This window comes from Geospiza fortis, unplaced genomic scaffold (genome assembly GCF_000277835.1).
Source record: "Geospiza fortis unplaced genomic scaffold, GeoFor_1.0 scaffold112, whole genome shotgun sequence".
In the NCBI taxonomy this organism is placed as follows: Eukaryota; Metazoa; Chordata; class Aves; order Passeriformes; family Thraupidae; genus Geospiza; species Geospiza fortis.
In genome coordinates, this window is record NW_005054298.1 from 24,608,203 (window position 1) to 24,625,275 (window position 17,073).

The following is a 17,073-nucleotide window of genomic DNA, read 5'->3' on the forward strand; positions in this document are numbered from 1 at the left end:
AACGTGGATAGAGAAAAATAAATTAACAATAATTGAGGAGGAGAGATAAAACAACATCCAAGCTGCAGAATGGATGCCACCAATCCGTGTATAGTGGAAAAGTGTCAGTCAGTGGAAATTAGCAGCATCCTTCTACTATAACTTAATCCATCTTTTTCAGTTCAACCAACCCACACGTATGCAAGGGGGGTTTCTTCTTCCTCTCATTCCTGGAGCATGTTCATACTCATGGCCAATAACGATATGAACCACCAACAAAAGACCATGCTTTTTGTCATTAATATGATCTTTAATAAATGGAATAATGCACCATTTTTACAGCAAGCCTTTTCTCTCAGGCCTAAAGAATAGCCTTTTAAATGTTCTTATCCCATGTCTCTGTATCAATACAATCTCTTTATTTAGGTTTATATATAACAAAGCAATTCTTACAAGTATTCATAGAAAACTCTGTAGTGGCTTTAACAATGTCAGCTTTCATAGTGGCATCCACAGATGATTAAAAACCAAAAATTAGCTTTTTATTTCATACTCACACTGTTCCATGAAACACAACTTATACAGCATAGCAAGGGTATTGCGCAGCTTATACAAAAGAAATAACTGAAAGCAATTATTTATAAATTCATACATGATATTTCCTCAGTCGTTTGAGAGGAAAACCAAAAATACCCGTTAACAAAAGGGTTCTGATGAGACTCCATATCTAGGATTTCTCCCCCTCTTCCCCCAGAAAAGCTCGCTCAGAAAGTAATGCTCTCTTTACAGTCTTTCATAAGGAAAATGGCAGTTTCACATCTTCTTACTTCAGCCTTTACAGAAGACCAAACCCTAAAAATTCATTCTTGCCATGTTTATTTTCCTCTTATACTGCATTTGGGGGGGAAAATAATCAACAGCAATTGTAAAACATTATTCCAGCTTATATAAATGTGAATAGAGCACGCTTTCCTCTAGAGACAAAAAGCAGACAAGAAACATACAAATACAAACCAATTTAAATACGTTTCAACAGTGTGAAAGAGAGAGAAGAGTCACCAATCAGGAAATTCAAAAGTGACAAATGAGTCAGCTATAACTTGGACTTGCCTGTTTGTTCTTGTGACTTCTTACAAACTACAAAGACCAGAAACGTTAACTATTTTCTGAATAAACAAGATTGAAGTGTGAAACTTCATGATACAGTTCTGAAGCACAAAAAAAGAAAGTGAATCAAGTGCTCTAAAAATAAACCTCACACATGTTTTCTGTCTTAAAAACAAGTGAATGGGCTACAAAAGTGGAGGTTTGGGAGACCTTGGAACTAGAAAGTTATAAAGGCTAATTATTTCTGCTTTAAAACAGTTACCAGGTGAGGTGCTGTGCCACAGTGGACACACTCCAGTGATACATCTGCAGAAGCCTGTAAGGACCGGGAAGAAATCCTTCCTTCCTGTGCTGTGGAAGCATGGTGTATGCATTGAAGTTAATCAACTGAATGACTTGCAAATTCAAACAATTGCTGATGAAATCAGCAATAGGCTTTGAAAAATGGCTGATGATTACACTAAGAATTAGCATAACTCCAACTAGTTCCTGCTTATTATGCACACGTGTAGATTAAACCACAGTGAAATAAACAGAAATGGCCATAAGAAGTAACTTGTATTAATAATGCACTGCTAACACAGACCTGCATGGAGACCAGATCAACATTAAAGGGCCTTGGTGTAAATGAGGATTTATTTTGAACCCTTCCACTCCTACTCCCCCAATGTAGTTCCACTTCTTGACAAAGCCACAGCTGCCCTGTGCTGACCCAGCTGCACAGCTTGAATCCCCAACTGCAACACCCAGCAAGGCTCAGGAGCCAGGGCTGCCCCCGCATTCCCACCTTCCACATCAGCTTTCCTAGGGCTAATCCTCCCCAGAAACCTTTAACAGCACAGCCACCAGAACCCACCCCTCCTCTGCCCACTGCCAAAGGCAGACTCCTGCTGGATTCCAGGAGCATTGGGCTCAGCCATGAGCCCTGGAGGTGCCCATTCCCTCAGGAACACAGGTGCTGAACATAACATCCTTTCGCATTTGCAGGAGCACAAATCTGTTCTTGCAGAAATGGAAGTTCTGCCTCCAATTTTACTCGGTACAGAAGAATCCCCAAATGAGAAAACTGATTTGTTACTCTTTCATGTCAAAACTGAACCTACTTGGGGGATGGGTGAGATCAAAAAGGGATGTATTTCTATAGCTACAGTTTCATATGACAATATAGAAGCCTAAAATGCAATTTGATTTAATGGACTAAAATACTACGTTTAAATGGCAACCACACATATAGCTATAGCTACTACATAAAAAAGCCTTGTAAAAATTATCATGTTTTAAGTGTTTTGGGTTATTTTTTGATCTTTGAGAGAGGCATCTTAAATTACTCAACTTCAGATAAAGCTTGTCATGTGCATTCCCAGGCTTTTCTCTTCCTCTCTCTCTCTCTCTCTCTCTCTCTCTCGTAAATCCATTTCACCCAAACAATCAGTGACATGTCTGTCACAGGAGATCCTGAACTACTGGACTGTGTGTCACAGTCTGATCCCAGCTTTACTGTGATGCACTACAGACAATTTTAAAATGGCATATGAAACCCCCCCCACATTATACTTTCTACCAGTGCTACCATCTGAAGCTGTAACTCACAGAATTAAATCCTGGAACTTACACACAACATACATATGCATCTAAATACACACAGAGTTTACATAAAAATATATATATCTGGCTGCACTGCAATATGTATAGTTTTTCACTGAAGAAAGGCTTGAGGTTGAACAAAAATTAGTAAGCATGTTTTAAAAAGAAGGTTAATATAGTTACCTGTTAAAATGGGTACTGGGAGACCAGACAGAAAAGTTCAAATAATCCCAATTTATGCAAAATATTGTTGTCCAGTCTATGATCCTTCAAAGACTGATCAATCCAATTTCATTTTACTTTGATGAGCTGCTAAAAATCTTCCAGTTAGATATCAGGTCATTTATATGCTACTGTGCTTGGCAATTATTATTTTTATGGCTTAAACCCAGCCTATTTCAGCAATGGGAGCAGCCATCATTTTTATACAAGTAAAAACTACAGCATAATTCATTTCTAATGTACAGATTAAATATGTCAATTTTAAAATTCACCCTAATTAGGCAAGAAATGTCCACAGTAACATTTCAGTGGAAGAATGATTGGGAACTTCTGTATTTTTCATTTAAAGAAAATAACGATCTGAACATAGACACAGTAATGTTGTATTAGTGGATATCTTTTAACATTTAAAAATGGAATATCATGAGAGCAAAATGTACTGAACACTGGAACTAGGGCATATACAATGTATACATATATATTTTTAAGTAAGAATTCATTACTATTAAGTTTGGGGCCAATAATTTATTCCATACAATTAAAGAACTTCCTTATTCTCCTCTCTGAGGCAGGTAGGATTCCAGATTTCTTTTAGAGAAAGCTGACAGGTAGGAGGATGTGAACTTTCTGAACATATTTATGAGGTGGGAGGTTTTTGTTGCTTGTTTCCTGAAAATTGCCAGCATCTATCTTGCATTGTTTTGTGCCCAGTGCACTGAAAAAAAATCAAAATGTGTTGCCTTTGAAAATCAGGTAATTTTCTATATGAAAACTAGAGACAAATGAGTGGCACCAAGAAAGCAAAACAAGAACGGAAATGTTGTTTCTGAAAATATTCTAATTATGATACTATCAGATGGTTTTCTTTTAAATTAGGAATACCTTTACTTTAGCTGTGCAGTGTAAGTGCATCTTGGAGTTTCAAGAAAGGCCTTGGTAATACTAACTGGCTAGCATATCAAGCTGTTAAGCATTATAAGTAAATTCAGGGAAGTGTTGCAGATAATCTGTCCTGCAAATACCAATTTTAGAAGACTATGAGGCCTTCATAGTCTGTGTGTTCAAAGGGTTAGAATTCAAAAAACCACGTTATGTTGGTATCTCTAATACAGGAAACAGAACAAGAGACAATGCATTAACCTAAACAACTCTCCTGCCTTCTGCTAGTAAACCATTTTCTATACCCAGCAAGACGTTGGATTTTGTCTTATATAGACAAACATCAAAACTGTTTGCTCTATCATTTTACATGAATTCTCCATTATAAATTACATAACAAATATTCTACTATTGCCTACTTGACAGTGGCACAATTAATAGGTATTTGCACTACCATTCTATTTTAATTTTGCTGTATTTATCTTGTCTGCAATATACATGAGAAATTTATAGAAAATTATCAACTTTCATAACTTGCCTTTTTTAAAAAATCAAATAAGCAAAATCATAACTCACAAGGAAATAAATCACATTTGTTTTCCTTGTTTCTTGTACAATAACAACCATCCCCCTGTGTTTGATTTGTAGAATTCTTTCTCTTACATGTATTTTGTTTGGTTAAGGACGATCCCCTGCAGCATGAAAATTCAATTTCATTTAACTTACAGAGATAGTATTCTATGGATACTGGATTATGTGCTGTGAGGAGAAAAATGGCATTACTAAATTAAACATTAAAACCAAACTTCTAATCTGATTTCACCTAGCTGTGCAGAATTACAGTATTTCGGTACCTACTTTAGAGTTTGCTTTGACTGACCTTTAAAAAAGAATAGATTTTATCTGTTTAATCTATAGGGTATTTCCTGATAAAGTACATTTTTCTATAATGTTACAAATTATATTTATCCATGGTAGATTGCACAGCCAATCTTGCTACTAATTAGAATTAATTCCAAAGGCCCTCCAGCAAGTAACAGAAATAGACAAAGGAAAGAAAAAAAGTATTGTTTAAGAATGTTGAAGGAAAACTGCAGAACAACATCTTCATCTGGTACTAAAGTTATTTTGATTGCATTGATCACAAAAAAGTTGGATTTCTTACAAAGGCATGGCTTGCAAAGAAAGGCTAAAAGACTGGTGCAATTCTGTCTCAGCAGAAGGAAGCAGCAGTCAGAGAAGTAATTTTTCTCTCCCCAGAGTAGTCTGACTTAGAGTCCTAAATATTGTTTTCAGCCCACATTCTGAAATGCTGATGGATGATACATGCAAGGCAAAGAAAAGTCATTGGGATAGGAGTGAAGAATCCTCAAGACTACGATCAGTGCTCACCAAAAAACACCACCAAGCACTCCAAATGGAGACTCACAGGAGGCCAGAGGAGAAGAGAGCCCAGTGAGCAATATGAATAGAATGCCAGAAATTCTGATTCAGGTCTTGAAACCCAGCTGAGCAACTGGCAAGTTTTCAACATCTGGGATGTGAGACTGCAGCAGATGGGAAACCAGAGAGTGAATTAAAAGTCAAACCAGAAGAAGGCTGTGTTTTTAAAAAGGGGTGATATGACTATTATACAGGGGGAAAGCATAATTATGCCTCAGAGACAAGAGTTACTATTTGAACTGGTGCTTAAAGAACACAGGGAGCTCAAAATGTGCCTTGTGGCTTGTATTTCTACAACTACCCTTAAAGTCTGCATTTATAGCACTATCTCTTGGAGATATCTAGGAGAATCTAAGAAATGTTAAGAAGTGTTACAAGAGAAAATCATAGCAATCAAGAACAAGCAAGGAATTTTGGGGAACAGCAAGAATCAGATGTAAGCAAGGCATGTATTAGATTAGCTGTATCAGCAGATAGAGAAGAACAGGGTTGGCAAAGCCTACCTCAGGGGGAAAAATGGTAAAATGGCAAGGAAACAAATGAGCTTAAAAGCAGAGAGCATCTGCTTCAGTCAGCTGAAAGGAGACAGGCTGGGGGAGGCAATTGTTTGCTGCCAGTATCCTGCCACAGGAGTCTGGCAGGCTGACTGAATTGATTTTCTTTCTTTGAACATCACCAGTTTTCAGATGAAGTGATAAATCTTTGCTTGTTACCAAAGACTGATGTGTTACATCTTTTTATATCCAAATAGTTTTTACTGAGGTGTTTTCAATTGGAAAGAATGCTTCTCAGGTGGAAGGCTGTTTCTTAGGTGGAAGGAGGTTCTAACTAATAAGAAAATTATTTTCTTTCAGTAGACAGTAAAACCAATCATTCCAAAAAAAATGAAGGGTTTACATGAGATAGTGAATAAACAATTTATCTCAATACATATTACATTCACATTCACTGACAGCTAAACTCAATGTGCATACCAACTTAAAGAAGGGACTAAGCAGAGGGGAAAAAAAATCCCCAACCCTCCCCCACAAACACCCATGATTTTTAAAAGCATGCAATAAACTTTACCAAGATGAATGAGGGCCTCTAAGAACTCTGAAGGGAGGACAAGTTTCAACTCAACTTGGCAACAACAATCAATTAGGATGCACCTACCTGCATAAGTAATCAGGCTCATTTTTACCCCATCCTGTCTGTAAGGAGGTAAATCAGGAAAGACTTGTGACTCATCACCAAACTGTTTTGTGCCAAGTAAGATCGATGTTTTTTTCTCTGTGTAAACAAAATACGTTCACAACCTATCTTCACTCAAGCTTTTAAGTATGACAATTATTAATATTTCTGAATAAAATGCATTTTTCAATGTACACCATTAGTGATCTAAATAAGGTTTCACATAAATACAGGGGGTGAAACTGCACACAAAATAAAATGGAAAAAATGGCTGACACTGTCTCCTTACATTTGTTCAACATTTTGTTACTCAGCTTCACAGGCTGGCATCTACTACTATAAAGGAAACACATTTTGATTAGGGAGGATCAAAAGAAAGGTACGGAGCTCAGATTTTTTTTTTTGTTCCTTTTTTAAAGCCCTTTCAAGTTGGGGAAAATTCATGCATTGTCACCTCTGAGCACAATGTGATATTGGCAGCTGCTTCAAGCTGGCTACGATGTGCAAAGTTCACTGTCATGACCGGCTGACTGCTCAACTGTCAAGGAAAAATTAACAAATACAAAAATGGGAACATGTGGCAGTTTTAGAAACACACTTTTCAATAAAGCCTACTGTGAACTATAGACTATTGCACATTTCAACATGACACAAGGAAAATAAGGGGTTCAAAAGAGAATACACTTTGTAACATAGAAATATACAGACTAGCTTGTGCACAGAAATCAAAACATGGTTACAAGACACCACTGCAGTCAAACCTGTCTTATAGTCTGCTTATGTTCTTAGTGACCTTAAGAAACTGGTCCAAACTGATTATCAGCAATACTTTTTTTTGTTACTTTTTTTAAAAAAATATTTTGAGACCACATCTTTGATACACATATATATATTCCGTGGTCAAAACAGACAGACTTAACTTTAGCGATACTAAATAAAAGTGCAAAAACGTTCAAAAAATAAAACAAAATAAAAAAATATGGAAGCATAAGCTAAAAATTTTCTGCATAGCTGAAATCTATTTAAAGCGAGTCCTTGGTAGTAGGGGTTGCTGACAGGAGGAGAAAGCAGTTTTTTAAAATGTCTTCTGCACGTTTGTTTCAAATAACGCAAAACAAAGGTCGGCTTTTGAAGCACTTCACAGGCAGTTCACCCCTGCGTCCTTAGAGACCATGGTGGTGGCAGTGCCGCCCTCTGCAAGGTACACAGCAGTGCTGGATTTGGGGGGCACTGCCTGCTCGCTGCCGTTGTTGTTGACCTCGCAGTGCAGCGGCTCCGTGGAGATGACCCACGTGGACGGACGCCACCGCTTGAGCGAGTACGGAGTTTTCACACGTTTCTTGATCTTCTCTCCTGAGCCCGATTTGCCATCCTGTGAGGAGTCACCTACTGAAGGGGAAAAAACCAAACCAAAACAAGAAAACAGAACAGAAAATAGTATTATGAGGAAGGCGAGATTAGACTGGAGTCCAGGGTTGTTACTTATGTGAAACAGAAACAAAATAACAAAATCTATAAGCACAGAAGCAACCGTGGGGCAGAGGCATGACAAGTCTATCAACTACAACAGCTGCCACTAAAACAAGGGCTTAGATTCTGTTCTCTGTCAGAAATTACTTCAGCGAAGTAATTTGTGTTACCTGGAGTGCACACTGGCATCAAACAGGAGAATCAGCATTTGACATTTGAGGGGTTTTTGCAATCATAGTATCTTATATTACCTGTAATGGGAGGTACAAAAGAACATTGCTACTACAGGACAGCAAAGGCTAAAATTTAAATAGTGCAATGTTAGGTTCCCTAATCCTACTCCACCTGGCAAAGCATTTCACCTGAAAACAAAACAGTCCATTCTCTGTTAAGACATTAAGTCAGGATTTGGAATGCTGGGTTGCAAAACTGGCAGAACCAACTTTAACCGTGATAAAACTTCTGCAGTCGAAGTCTGATTGTTAAAAAAACTTTACACAACCCCTTCTTGTAACTAAAGAAAGTCACTGCAATAATACTTTTTCTTTATATTGTTAAGATTTCAACTCACATCAACATGTTAAGACAAAAATTAAAGTTTTCTACTTAAAAGGAAGGCTTAAACATTCCACTGCTGAATATTCAACTACATTTCTTGAAAGGCATGTTCTTGTTTGGTTTTAAACCTTTTATTTCCAAAGATGCCTGGCATCCCAGTTTACTCCACTACTATCACAGCATCTTCCTAAACACAGTCACGAGATTTGCAAGCACCTTTCAAGACTACAGTGACTTCTGGAAATACATTTTCTTTACAATGCACACCAGGAGGTCTTTCCAATAGCTCAGACAGGCTCAAATCCAGAGGATGTACCTAATTTAACTATAACTACATGATTACATTCTTACTGTAAAAAGGAGAGCCCCATTGTAACCTCTTAGACCTCTGGCCATAAACTCTCAAGGAAGTTATTCTGAAATAAGCATTAAAATAAATTCCTTCTCTAATTACATGGATTAATATTTATGTACATGGCAAACTGATGAAGAATTGCTCTAATTGCTGGAGCTGGGACAGCAAAATAGAAAATGCCAGACCCTCCATTTACGCTGGGCTAATACAGTAAAATCAGTTGCTTTAAAATCATGACGCATATAAGTAGTTACTATAATAAATTATTTTAATCAATGCATCTTAGAGACAGCTACTCTTGAAAGAATGAGGAAAAGTAAGGGAAAAAAGGTTTAAAGTGCCCCTGCAGAAAAAAAGGGACACTTATTCAATATGCTTTGCATCTACCAAAGGTAGGAGCCTTGCAAGGAATAATGAAAGTTAACCTAGAGACAGAGTGCATGGGTTAGAAAGAGACAGATTTATTCTGTGTATGTAGAAGGATGATAATGATCTAATATACTGGAAATGATGGAGACAGGACTGTATCAAAAAGACTGAAGCTGTGCTGAGGAAAATTACATTTATATGAGATTTAATGAGTATGCTTTGAGGAGAAATGGGAGACGGAAATAATTTCTGTTTGAGCAGATATATGCAGTTATTAGGTAGAGAGGTGTCAGAGAAACCGTTCAGCCCTGCAGGCACTTACACTGCATACTACTGCTATCCAAACTACTTGTGGCTGACAGATCCAGCGAATTGGGCCTCTGTGCTCTTCTGCTCTGGGTCTGCCCAGGATTTCTCACTACGCTCTGGATACTGGCTGCAGCAGTGTCTGGACAGGGATTACTGTTGTTGTTGTTGGCGTTCGTTCGCCCGTTGTCCAGCGGCCGCTCCCTCCTGTCCACCAGGCGGTCCAGGACACCTTCATCGTGGCCAACCTGCTGCTCCCGCCTCAGCAAGGGCTCGTGCTCGTCGGGACTGGAGTTGATATTCAGCCGACTGTCCTCGCCACTGAACTGGTTCTGAAGCATTTCCTGGGCCCTCTGCGCTACCGAGCTGCTGCTCTGGCCAGAGGGCACCGTGCCGTTGGCATACTGGGCTGTGCCAGCGTGAGAGTTCATGCCGTGGCTCCTCCCGGCCACTCCGTTCATGGTCACCGTCACCACATGAGGCTCTGCAGCATTGATAGTGTTCATCTTGGCTACGCCTGTTTCCACTTGCTTCAAGTTTGATTTGTGCTTGCCACCAAATTTTAACCGTGGCTCCTTGGTTGAATTTTTGGTGTTTAGAGGGAGGCTAGTGGGCCTCTTCGGAAGGTTCTGCTGCTTGGGTAGAGGGTAGACCTGAGCAGCTGGGACATCCGGAATCAAACACGCCTGACCGTTGGTAGCCTGTGTGAAGTCCTGCTGCCCTGTCACCTCTACTGCAAGTTTTATCAGTGGGTAAAGCAAGCTGGAACTAGTGCTGCTCAGTGGATCTGGCCCACTAAACTGCTTAAGTGAATGTTCCATCAGATTCTCATCAGAGCTTTCTTTCAGGTTCTTATCCACTTCTTTTGGATCCAATTTATTTGTCTCCAAGTCCTCCTCTGTTAGCTGCAGACAAACAGGGGTGGGCCCACCCGGCTGCATGACATTTGTAGTGTGTAAGTTTGTTTCATCCGAGTAAGGCATTTCGGATATGGTGGTCATGCCAGTGCTGGGAGTGAGGCCAGCTGTATTGGTGGTGGACAAAGTAGTGACACTTGTCTCAGGACTGGGGATGCGAGCCTGTGCTTGCTGCCGCTCGTAGTTAATGGAATTTCTATTCTTTTCCCCTGAAGTCAATGGTGTAGTGGACATTGAATGCTCAGAAGAAATGTTCTTTACTATGCTGTCTGTGTGGTGGATTGAATCTTCAATGTAGGAAGAGGAAGAATAATCTGGATATGGCCTTATCTTTGATACACGTCTATGATGCGACAGATTCCTTTAAGAAAAAATAAGAGGTATTAAGATCATATATGTAAAAATCACTTCATACTATAACGCTGCTCATTTAAGAGAGCTGAGTGTCTTTCTGTTCATTTTCATGCATAAACTAAGGATAGACACTGTACAAACTGAGGTATTTCAGCAACTTCCTTGAAAAGAAAATTTGTTTTACTAGGGCAAAATTTCATCATGGATGTTACTTCCTAGCAGAACAGTAATGTTCTATTTGTCCAATATGCTGTTTGTCCAGTTGGCAAAGTACTGCTAAGGTTCTGCTCTAGATGCACAGAAGTGATGTTGAAGAAAGTCAACAAAAATGCAACAGACTAAATCAGGAAAGTGATTCTGGGAAAATGTCACAAGGTCCTAACCCATGAAAACTCTACTTTTTTGACAATTTAGGTATTTTATGATTTGAACATAATATTTTTTTCATGACAATGAACAGTGTCATATACAGCAATATTATTCTTCTCTCAAATCTGGATTTTTAGAGTATACTATTAAGCACTAAAGTCAGCTCTGCAAATTCGCATTCCCTCTGGATCAGCAGAGAACATGCAGCACTTCTCTTGCTGAGGTCAGAGTAACAACAACTTAAACAATGGCCCTGCAGTTTGTTAACTGAAAAACTACAGGTTTGAGACTTGGTAATTTCCTAAACTCACACTGGCTGCAAATTCACAGTTTTTAGCAGAACACTTTAAACAGAACTTTGATGCATCATTTAGCAAGTGTACTTAAAGACAATTCACTTTGTCACTTCACATCATGGCAAGCCTGCTGAGACAGTTTGTCTAAGCTCAGTTTAAAAGGCCCCTCTGTGAGAAATACAGCTGTATACATAAAAGGCACCTGAATTCTGGGGACACACAGGAGATCTTAAGAACACATGCAACTGGGATTATGTCATGCAGACTAGGTCATGTAACACACCTCACTTAATGGGTACAGCAAGCAGTAGCTTCTGTCCTGAAGTGAGCGGAGCACTGCATTGGGCATTTCCGGCTGACTAAACCCAAGTGTGCTCTCCTCTTACCTCTCATTTTGCATGGCAGTTGACATAGGATTGACTGTTGGACTAACTGATTTATTTCTCTCCCAAATCATCATGAGCTCTGCCATTCTCTCCTCAGCACACTGTGCTGTTAGTCGAGCTTCTGCATCTTGATCCCAACAGTCTTCAATTGTTTCTTTAAGTGACCTCACAGCCTGCCAGGAGACAAAACCCCTTTAAGTTATTTTACCTTTATACTGTGCTTCCAATTTACTGTTTCATGGCAGCATTCTGCATGCCTGAAAACAGTCACAAGCTGGTGAAAGAGAGAAAAAGAAGAGACACAATTTCATTCGAAGCTAATTTAACCTAACACTAGCAATGTGCAATTTAATATTATCACACCTCACATACATACATCAACTGGGAATACACTTAGCAAAAGCTACATACACCAATGTCCATACAACCTTCAGCCAGCCCTCTGATGGATGCATGCTCTGCTCACTCTCCTTGCCTTATGAGAGCTGTGTACTAAGGATTGCTGATATTCTGGAAATGCTGCCATGGTTATTCTCACAGCTCTGCTAATGGTCACTGCCTTGCTCCCTGGCACTGTATGCAAATAACAGCTGTGCTCACTTCATCATCCTTGTCTTCCTGTTTACCACATTGACACCCAAATGTCTGGTAAGTATCAATGAATTTGTCTGCGCCATGGGAGGAGATTTTTGTTGCACTGGTTTTACAGGTGGAGAAACAGAAACACACACGTGTTCCTGGCATCACACTGTGGGATGAGCTGTACAGTCAGGATTAGAGCTCAAGACCTCCAAAACATGCTGCCATATGTTCAGGGAACTGGAGAGGAAACAACTGAAATTACAAGCACTGAACACTTCTGTTTGCACTCTATCTGGAGTACAAAGGCCAGGCAGACATTTATGGGCCCCTGCTGCCAGCCCATGGCCATGGAGAGGATCTGGTCTGCCAGCACAGCTCACATCTACAGCCCAGCTTTAACCTCTCCAGCACTGAGGACTCTGCAGAGTCCCAGCTGGGCACTAAGGCATTCAGTGAGTCCTGCTGACTGTCTGTGTGCCAGAACTGCCTTGTGCCCTGCTGGTAGTGGAAGCCAGGACCAGCTCTGAGTACGAGCCAAGAGCTCCTCGCCCACGGAGTGAGCTCCTGGCATGGCTTGCATCTGGCAATCACTGCTGCTTGGTGATGCAGCTCTGGCTGCACAGGTGGGGACCGGCTCCCCCACAAGCAAACCTTTCATCTCCCTTCCCACAGCAGATCACACTGGAGATAAGCCAATACCCTCCCCTCAGCTGAGGCACATGAGTCAGGGTACTGGATCCATTTTCTCTCCCACAACAAAATGCCTTCATTCAGCTTTTAGGACTTGATTTTGTCACCATTCAGACTAAATCAGTGGATATCCTAATCTCATGCCTTTCCACTTTGCAAGACTTTTCAACCAGTGTTTAATTGAATACTGTCTGTCCTGTAGCAGATCCTTTCCTTTTGATGTGTTAAGGATCATTAAAGGACACAGTAGTGACTGTACACACAGTTATCAACACTAGAGTTCTTCAGCATCACATTTACCACAATTATGTGTTTTCTGTTAGTTTCAGGTTGAAAGACAACTATGCTAAAATGAACTATTTGCAAGTACCAGCACTCATCAAGAAGACAGAAGGGACCAGAAATCTGCATAATTCTATTATTCTGTTAATATCCTTCACTGCTGACCTCTGAAGTCAAGCGTGGCCCCACTTTGGCAAGTGAGACAGAATATAGTAACATCTCAACACAGCTTAAAGCCTTTGAATTATTTTATGTACATCCTCTGCTCAGGTTGTTACTTTATACTACGAAAAACAATACTGCTAATCAAGGTCTGTAACAACATAGATGCTTCCAGAAGCAGACTAAGACTGCATAGGTAATCACAAATGAGGATTCCAAATCTTTTGAGTACCTTAATTATGTGATTAAAAAATAAAGCATTATTTTTTATTTGTATTTCTCAAATGAAAAGGACAAATGCATTTGTTTCAAAGATGAATTTGCATGAAGGTATTACAACCCAACATAACAGCAGAGGTTTAAATAATGGAATAAAGCTTTTATCCCATGTATTAGATACAGGAGGTTAGGATGCGGGTCCAGAGTGAGGTTATCTGGAGCTTAGTTTTCTACACTATCTGCTATAGAGTACTCACTCAGATATTATCCTAGACTGGCATAGGGTGGAAGAAGTTGTTTGACCCCTGTGATTATTCTTCTTTTCTCTTAAAGCAATGGTGTAGATCAATTCTTAAAGCTGGAGCTATCATCACCATTTTAATTATATAGAAAAAAAATAGTAACACCACAAAGAATGTGCTAGGTATTTTAAATATGGGGATCATCTAATAATGCTGGAGTCTATCAGCTTGCTAGAACAGAATTAACATTTAAAATGGCAATCTGCAAAACAAAACAAACCTTGAACTGTTTCAGTTTGTCTTCAGAAACAGCTGTCAAGCTTGGTTCTTCCAACGCCACATTTGCCAACATGGCTATAGTTAAAACAGCTGTTGTTTAATTTCCTATATAGTGTGGGCATTGATCTCTCTTTTTTCCTCTTCCCCTTTTGCCCCGCGACTGGGTGGCCAAAGTGTGTCATAAAAGCAGCTCTCTTGGAAGCTCTCAGCTGGGTTACAACATGTTTTACTGCAGTGCACCACTGCAGGCTATGCTCCTCTCTGAAAGCAGGCTCCTACCCATTTACAAGTACCAGCACCAGGTCAGGCCTTGGGCTCCTCCTTGTCTGCACAGTAGCTACAAACTTATCAACCACCAAAGCCTCTGAAGATTGAAGGGCATCATTCAATATGGGAATAACAGGAAGTATCTTTCTAAACAAAAACCAAACACACCATTTTCACACTTCCAATTCAGCTGTGTTACCTTGTATCAGGTGGAACCCAGTCACCGTTCACATTGCACTTCGCTTGTAATAAAAGATAAACAGCCTCCTCTAAGCCAAGGGGATTCACACTGCCTGAACTTTGCTGCAGATGAAAGCAAGCACAGACTCTCACCAGAGTTCAGCTGACTTGCTCTAACTTGTTGGCCCACAGCAGCAAGGTTCTAAGCCATAGCTACACTCACTCAAAACAACATGCAATGTTATAATGTCTGTAGTCTTGAAAAAAAAAATTGCAGATCAAATGAAGCCATATAAAATCTTTTATGTAGTTAAAATGAAATTATTTCTAGAAGCTTTAGCCTCTGCAAATCCTGACGTCTATATAAGTTCAAAAAAGTTTATTACAATGTTTACCAATTTTAGTTTTGGAAGAGTATATTGATGTTTTTACCAGCTATTTTAGTTGGTATCCTAGTTCAGTTTTATTAGTTTATAAGATGTCAAAAGGCAAAAAATGGCTTTGTGTTTCTCATTCAGCACACAGAGAACACATGGGCACTTCATGCACAATACTACAGCCAATGTCTAAAATGAATGTAACAGGTTATCTTCAGTAATCACACTGCAGCATACAACAACAACAACAATAATAGTATTTTTCCTTAAATGAAATCTGGCTTTCATGTCAATAACTTTTAAAAACTGAATTCAGTATTTAAGAAGTCCATGCAGAAACAGCTCTCAATCCTTAGATACTAACAAAGAGGAAAAAACCCCAAAACCTAAAAAATTGCTTTTAAGAAATGAGTACACCCTAAAGCTGGTTAAATCACTTTTCTTTGAAAATATTCTCTCTTACCAAGCTGTTCTCCTTCCATGCTTCAGGGAATTTTGGTCTTTGCTTCTCTCTAGACACCAAGACTTGCATATCTTCAAAAGTGGGATGGTTTCCGACTTCAGTCTGGAAAGCCATCTGGTACTCTGGCACAGATTCCCCTGTTAGCAAAAGAAAGAAAGGGAAAAAAAATCAATCATAGATTAAAAGGCAGAGCAAAGGCTTTCAGCTGATGAAAGGCATTATCAAAGCTGCTGTCTATCAAGATGTTCCCCACTTTCCCCAAAGTCTAACTTCCAAAAAAAGCTGAATTAACTGCAAATTAATCAAGTGCTGTTCAGCAACTTTTCGAAGGATAGCATCCTGAGACTGTGCTGATTCAGTGGCACATTTGGAATGTCCTGGAGCCTGAAGATGACACTGACTTTCTGTGAAACGCCACTGACTGACGATGTTCATGTACTTCATTTGGGAGGAAGCCCAGCAGGATTACAAGCCTCTGCACACAAAGTACAGCTGCTTGACTGCATAGAGTATGCTGCATTTTAGATCCATTCTGTATGCTGCAGCTTGGGCAGAAGATGGTGCATGTGGCACAATCTAACATGTAAATTTTAAGTCTACTTCCTTTTTGTTTATGTTACAGGTAGGGAGAATTTCCCTAAATTTTCAATGTCCTATCATAAATAAAAGTACAACTGACTAAAGGCTACATTAAGTCATGGCATTTTTTCATGGTGAAAAGTCTGAAAGACACTTCAAGCATGTCTATCAGTTCTCAGAACTGGAAACACTGCTTTTGCCATCAGCCTAACTCTCAGTGTTTTTAAACTCTGGACAATAATACTAACAACAATAATAATGCTCAAATGGCAGCTAGCATGAGGCCCGCAAACCGCCTGAACAGGTCATAGCGAGCCTTTGGGCAGGAGCCACAGCTCGCCCCCAGATGCACCGTCCTGACAAGCACCACCTCGAACACTAGATGGCACCGACTCAACGGCAGAAGCAGCCAAGGGAACTGCTTCCCTTCTCCACTCTCAAAAGCTCGGGCTCAGGAGTGGCTTTGGGTGCTGGTGCCACTTCCTACTGTTACGATTTTCTGCAGTTCTTTTCCTTACCTGGGAAGAGGTCTGTACATCTCATGAATATCTCCCAGTAGATCAGGCCCAGAGCATACATATCTACTTGTTTCAAGGCAGATTCACAGTCCCTCAAGTTCACTGCTCCTTCAAGCACTTCTGGGGCCATATAGCGGATCGTACCGACCTGGGGAAACATCAAATCCAAGCTTCACATCAGGAAGGAATTTCCAAATTCAATTAAGATTTTTAGTGCCCTATTCTGCTTGGTATTCTCTACAGTTAAGGAAAACACAGCTCATTCCTAATCAATGTCCCCAGTTTCTAGATTCCTACCAGTCTAGTCATAACAAAACCTTTCCCCTACTCTGTCACTGTTTTGTATGTACCAAAACAAAGTTATTTTGTCCCTTACTTAATGTTCTCAAATGAAATACGATATAGCTGAAGTGTTTACTTTCCCAAGTTGCTCTGTAAACACCAAGCTATGTATCATAAGGAAGAG

At 39.7% G+C, this 17,073-nt stretch overlaps 1 protein-coding gene across 1 annotated transcript in view; it reads right to left on the bottom strand.

Moving 5' to 3' along the window:
* Nucleotides 1-268: 268 nt before the first annotated feature.
* BMPR2 (bone morphogenetic protein receptor type 2) overlaps nt 269-17,073 on the bottom strand; it is a 104,752-nt gene continuing 87,947 nt past the window's right edge. Inside the window, exons 9-13 of the mRNA XM_005415929.2 lie at nt 16,608-16,755; nt 15,511-15,647; nt 11,768-11,940; nt 9,462-10,723; nt 269-7,776 (exon numbers count right to left, since the gene is read on the bottom strand). Of these exons, the coding sequence (XP_005415986.2) occupies nt 7,526-7,776; nt 9,462-10,723; nt 11,768-11,940; nt 15,511-15,647; nt 16,608-16,755 (1,971 nt within the window). The 3' untranslated portion in view covers nt 269-7,525. The remainder of the gene's footprint in view (nt 7,777-9,461; nt 10,724-11,767; nt 11,941-15,510; nt 15,648-16,607; nt 16,756-17,073) is intronic.